The 6,125-nt window shown below is 42.1% G+C and overlaps 1 protein-coding gene across 1 annotated transcript; it reads left to right on the plus strand.

Moving 5' to 3' along the window:
* LOC117022318 (growth-regulated protein homolog beta-like) lies at window positions 1–2,048 on the plus strand. The gene is made up of 4 exons (XM_033106310.1): window positions 1–232; window positions 329–452; window positions 577–660; window positions 1,397–2,048. Exons 1-4 carry the CDS (start codon window positions 133–135, stop codon window positions 1,410–1,412), a joined length of 324 nt encoding a protein of 107 aa, XP_032962201.1. The 5' UTR covers window positions 1–132; the 3' UTR covers window positions 1,413–2,048.
* Window positions 2,049–6,125: the final 4,077 nt, after the last annotated feature.

Genomic DNA, 6,125 nt, shown 5'->3' on the forward strand with positions numbered 1-6,125 from the left:
GTGAGGTTTCCGCTTCGACCATGGATAAAAGGGGTTCGCTCACTTCGGGGAGCCACAGAAGCCTCTCCGCCAGCTCTCCCGCCAGCTCTTGTACTCCAGGCACCGCCGACCCGAACCTCCGAGCTCAGCCCCATGGCCCGCACCGCGACCGCCGCCACCCCCTGCGCCCCTCGGCTCCTCCGGGCCGCGCTGCTGCTCCTGCTCCTGGTCGCCGCCTGCCGGCGCGCAGCAGGTGAGATTGGTGCTCTGGCTTCCCTAGGGCGGGACAAGGGACGGGTGGGCGCCCATCGGGGGACAGCCCCGCTAACCAAGTCTGTTGTCCCCTCAGGAGCGCCCGTGGTCACTGAACTGCGCTGCCAGTGCCTAAAGACCTTGCAGGGAATTCACAGCAAGAACATCCAGAGTGTGAAGGTGACATCCCCGGGACCCCACTGCGACCGAACCGAAGTCATGTAAGTGCTGCCTCTCGCGCTGCTGCTGCTAACAGAGTCCTGTCACTTCCACCGCCCCGATGCCCGCACCTTGATCCCCCAGCCCGACCTCCTGTCTTACATGGATTCTCTCTTTTCTCTGCAGAGCCACTCTCAAGGATGGGCAGGAAGTTTGTCTCAACCCTGAAGCCCCCATGGTTAAGAAAATCATCGCTAAGATACTAAAGAAGTGAGTTATGTGACCAGAGTCGTTGGCTACAATGACTGCTTCCTGAAAATCATATCAGGGAAACCCAAGGTGTAGCTGAAGGAGTGAAAAGTCATTTCACAATTAACTTTGTCTTTAAGATCATTGTTTTGCTCTGGTGCCAGAAGGGTGTTTCTAGTACCCTCCATCCCCATCTCCCTTTCTATTCTCATTCATATGAGTGTTGGTAAAGGTGTCTTCCTAAAAGATTAATTAGGTGGACTTGGCCAGTGATCTAAAATGATTCCTACTCCTTAAGGAGCAAACACTGTTTTCCTCAGTGGCTCCAGACCTGAAAAGAGGAACGCCTAGTTTTAGGCAACATAGGTCTCTAAATCGGAGTGAAGAGCACAGAATTTGCAGTGAATCCCTGCTCCAAATGTTAAGTCCAGGCTCCACCTTTTATTATTCCTGTAACTCCCCAGGGAAGATACTTAATTTTTCTGAGTCTCAATAATATGGGGAAAAAATAATAGCTACTTCATGGGGTTTCCTATGAGGCTTAAGTGATGTCAAAAACGTACTTTTTCGTGTGACATTATGTTGTGGCTTTTTGAAGCTATAATACAATTGTGACCACAGGCCCCTTATTAAACAGCATTCAGGAGCCTTGCATTTTCTCCCACACAGGGCAGCAGTAGTATAGGTAGTAACCACTTGGTGTAGGGCTACACAGTCGAGTTTCTGAGTCCTAACAGCAACCATTTTCTCATCACAGGCACAGTGCTAACTGACCTACAAAGGAGGAAGCTTACTGGTTATTGCTGCGTCCTTAGTGAATTCAGAGTGAAAGAAGAGAAACAAATACCTCCTGGGGTCACCTGGACCGTGTTTAAAATGTCTGACTATTTCTTATGAGAGTCCTCTATTTATTTACATATGTATTTATTTATTTTTCAAAGTTTGTATATTCATGTTCTAATATTTAAATATATGAATGTGTTTAGTAATTTGCTGTACTGTCAAAGGGTCATTTTTATGTTAAATCAAAGTTAGTTCAGTCCTGACTATTATTTAATTTGAAGATGATGCATTTTAAATGTTTTTTATTTATTAACTAATATTTTTGGTTGCGGGGGAGAGTGACCATACCGTACTACCCGCTATGATAAAGGGTAGAGATAAGTAATGCGGGATCCAAGCAAATAAATCATTGTCAGGGCAGGGGAATGTTATGTGTACATGCATTTTCCCACCGTTGAGAAGAATGTTAGTTGTTATTTATTGAAACAGTTTCACAGTATGTGGTCAACATTTCTGATGTTGAAGCTAACCATGTTCTTAATATCCCTTGGACATTTTATGTCTTCTGAGTAGGGCATAATGCCTTTATTTAGTGTTAATTATGCAGTGTTTCTCTATGTCTTGGAATAGAGAAGTTAAATATTTATAGATGTATTTTTATAAATAACATGAAAATAAAGTTTTTTTAAAAAAATGTCTTGCTTGGGTTTGTGTTTTACTTCATGACCTTTTATTCCTCCTAAATACCCAAGTGCTGTAAATGTATAATAGACTGTAGCTCACACCTTCTTAACAGTTGTCACTCGCTGGCACTCCTTAGTTTCACTCCTGTTCATAAAGGCATATTTGATACTTTTTTCAAAGCCCTTGCAGGCACCCACCTTAAAAATCCTTGTTTACTTTAAATATTCATTTTATTTTCATATAACCAACCTGTTATTCAATTCTAGTTCTTTAAAATTTTTCAAATGTTTATACATATTTTAAAAAGCTCGCATTTAAACTATTCTGTTAAATGGTTTTTCAAACAATTATACAATCTTTTCCCTCTTAATGAAGCTGGAAGCTAAATTGTAGTAAAGTGGATTCTTCCTCAGAACTCAAATAATTTGTGCAATGGGGGAAAATGTAGATAAAGCGAGTGCTGGAGTGCTTCATCTGTGTAAAGTTTTAATTGAGAAGGGCTTCATTGTCTAACCTTCATCTCAAGTGTAATTCTGTTCCAGTGCTTCACCGGTAGAGTGGTGGGTTAAATGTTTCTAAACATTTAAATTTGAACTTAAGTTGCCCCAGGATGACAGGAGTACATCCAGCTTCCACAGTAGAAAACAAAGGCTGTCATCTCATTATAGGGAAAGGGGAAGATCTGAGTCACCTGAAAAATAACACTCCAAATCTGAAAAGGAGTGCAGTTTGTGCCCAGGTGGGGAGGGCCAGCAAGGGCGTGTGCTTGCCTCTGATTCAGAACCTGTTCCTGGACACCTTTATAGCCTTCAGCAGGAGGAAGACGGTGGGTGCCCAGGCTTGTCCTGAGCAGCTGAGCACAGCTTCCCTGAGCCTCCGTGTCCTCCCCTGAAAATTAAGTATAACAGTCTCTGCATAAGGCCAATAGTATTTGCTCAGAATCAATGAGATAAGATGGAAAAGCAATTTTTAGATTGTACAGAGGTAAACAACTGCAAATCATTCTGGAAGCTCCATCAATGCCTGCCCTCATTCCTTCCTTAACCTAAGTCAGGGCCATATGTTTTAGGCTGTGGGAAATAAAACTTCCTTGGATTTCTCAGTGTTCTTGTGAAAAGTCCTAGCCATTTCATATACCATGAGTATTAAGTCTGTAGCCATTTGTCTAATTAACTGCTCTGATCTTAATAGAGAACAAAACTTCTCTAATCTCTCCCAGGAGGACCCTATGGTTACATCCAGGAGTAGGTCTCAGGTTAAGCCCCAGGTTACTGGGGAGACTGGGATGCTATCTCCTTATGTATTTACATGTCAAAAAAGATGAAGCCACAGAATTTAGAGACATCCACAGGTCCTAAAAGTGGAGACGGGGAGCTATCCGGCTCTTGGAGAGATTTATTTACATGCCGAAAAGTTGGAGTTACAAAGTTTTCAGAGGGGAATATGGAACAAAGTTCTCCTTTCCCTTTATAAGCAGAGAAAATCTTTTTCCTTTTTTCCTATCCCTGGCCTATGGAATGTCTAGCTACAAAACTAGGACAATTGACGTGGCTTTCATTGTATCACCTCAGGGGTAAGGCCTGAGGCAAGCAGGAAGTAACACACTTATTCACTGTGAGATAATTCATAAATCTGTCTTTGATCCTGAAACTTCTTGTGTGCATTCAGTATAAAATTTTAAAATACAACTATTAAAAATATAACATAGGTCTTGTTAACTTGGTGTATGGAGAGAAGGATGAAGGAGATGCAGGTAGCTCATTGGTTGATTGAGAACGTAGGCTGTGAAGAATTAGACAGATCTGGGAGTAGTTTCCAGTTGTAACACCTAACTGTGATTTCAGGGGATGCTCTTGATTAATTTAAACTTCATTTCTCCTTTCATAAAAAGGGTACAATAATGGAATCTTCTTTTTCTAGTTGTTACTAGAAGTTGAGTAAAGAGCTAAGCGGTGCCTGAGAGATGATGGTGGCTCTAGAATTTCCAGAAAAAAGAGGCAGCAATCTGATTGAACATGGAGGTCGTACATTAGTTTTCTATTGCTGCTACAACAAATGATCACAAATTTAGTAGCTTAAAACATTACAGGTTTATTCTCTTAGAGTTCTGGAGGGCAGAACACTGAAATTCATTCCACTGGGCTAAAGCCAAGGTGCCCACAGGGCTGATTCCTTTTGGAACTCTATTACCTTGATCTTTCCAGAGTTCAGAGGCCATCTACATTCCATTCCTCATCCTGCGCCTTTGAAGCCAGCAGCAGCCTCTAAGTCTCTGCCCTGCTTTGTCACATTGCTTTCTGTCTGATTCTGACTCCTCTTGCATCCCTTCTATAAGAATTACTGTGATTAGATCAGGCTCACCCACAATAGTCCGGGATAATCTCCCCAGTGCATGATCCTTAATTTAATCATATCTGCAAAGTTCCTGTTACAATCAATGTAAGGTAACATAGTCACAGTTTCTGGGGATTAGGACAAGTACATCTTTTAGGAGCTATTATTCAGTTTTCCATATGAGACTTGAATTTCAGTGTCCAAAGCATTTTTCATTAGGCTAAGAAAATGTATGTATTATAGAAGGGGAATTGGAGATTGTGGGAAGAACCAAAATGGTACCAGCACTGGCTGATGTTCAATAATGCTACTACTGTTAAAGTTCCTAAGTTAAAGAAAAGCAGACTTAGGTGTTTTCTCCAGACTGCTACTGGAAAGATTCAAAGTGAACCAATATATATTTATTACATACCTTGAGAAGACATGAATGATTGGAAGAACAACAAGATGGTCTGCGTCTGCATTTATCATTGGTCCCCTGGCTTGCTCTTATAGATTCAATGTATTCCTGGAACAAGCAGAAATGGCAAGAGTGGGTATTTTATTAACTTGTCTGTGAGACTTTGGAGTGCAAGGCAGCCCTCCATTGGGAACATCAGGGTAGGAAGAGGAGGGCAAGGGTATTTAAGAGGAGGGTCACGGGTTGATGAGGGCAGGCAAGGGACGGTCTTTGTATTAGCAGATCGGTCTTAGAAATTGTGGCACCTAGCGTGACCATGTGACTTTGAGAAGCCATCAGGAAACAGTAAAGGCATCAGTGCTGGAGGTTTCCTGGGCAAAGAAGCCAGCGCAGAAGAAGAGGAATGATGGATGATCCCACTCTGATTGTGATGAATTATTTGAGAGTTTTCTTGACATATCTTCTAGAGACTTCCAGAAACTGACAGGATGTGAGAGATGAGAGATGGAGGTTCTGCTGTAACAAGATAGGGAAATATTTTCTCTGACAGAACAGAAAAATAATAAGGTAAGAGTCCTTTTTATCCTGTTTCTAATAAAGCAGAGTCTCTGCCTTATGGAGGCTGGCCTTTGTGTTAGCACTTATGAAATCCACCAGCCCACACCTAGGACCTCATCTTCACCTGTGTGTATGATACACCTGTGGAAACATTTTATTCTCTGCCTTCATAGTAAAAACAACAGGTGACTTGTACCTTTTAGTTTTAGCAGTCCTATGAAAAGAAAATGAGATGGTAGGAACATAATCATAAACAGATCAAATGCACCTGGACACATAGCAGCAAGTTTGAACTTGGAGAAGCTCTGCTCCACAGGCCCCAAAGCATACAAGTGCGCAGAACCACCTCACCCAGTGCCCTTCCAGAGCTACCTAAATACAAAACAAGGAAGAGAATCAAGGTTCTGACCACTAGTCCAGTTCATATGGCGGTCAAAGAGGCCCGTGGGTAGACGCTGACGCTGGAATTGTCTTTGAGCACACTGTGGCACCACCATTCCCTCTGCTTCCCGGCATTCTTGTCAGATCCCTTACTATGAGTCACTGCATTGTAGCCAAACACACTTGAAAGAAAAAATAAAATCTCTGCCGCTTTTTGTGACCTTGCCAAATTATTTACCTCCTCTGAGTTTCAATTTCCTCATCTGTAAAATAAAAACAATCTTTGCAGAGTTATAAGATTTGAAGATAATACACCAAAAGCATGTAGAGTAGTACTGGTGTGAAA

This window comes from Rhinolophus ferrumequinum, chromosome 5 (genome assembly GCF_004115265.2).
Source record: "Rhinolophus ferrumequinum isolate MPI-CBG mRhiFer1 chromosome 5, mRhiFer1_v1.p, whole genome shotgun sequence".
NCBI classification, from domain to species: domain Eukaryota; kingdom Metazoa; phylum Chordata; class Mammalia; order Chiroptera; family Rhinolophidae; genus Rhinolophus; species Rhinolophus ferrumequinum.

Coding starts and splice junctions, on each gene's coding strand:
- LOC117022318 (XM_033106310.1), top strand. CDS start 133: ATGGCCCGCACCGCGACCGCCGCCACCCCCTGCGCCCCTCGGCTCCTC. Junction 233..328: donor CGCCTGCCGGCGCGCAGCAG/GTGAGATTGGTG, acceptor TTGTCCCCTCAG/GAGCGCCCGTGGTCACTGAA. Junction 453..576: donor TGCGACCGAACCGAAGTCAT/GTAAGTGCTGCC, acceptor TTTTCTCTGCAG/AGCCACTCTCAAGGATGGGC.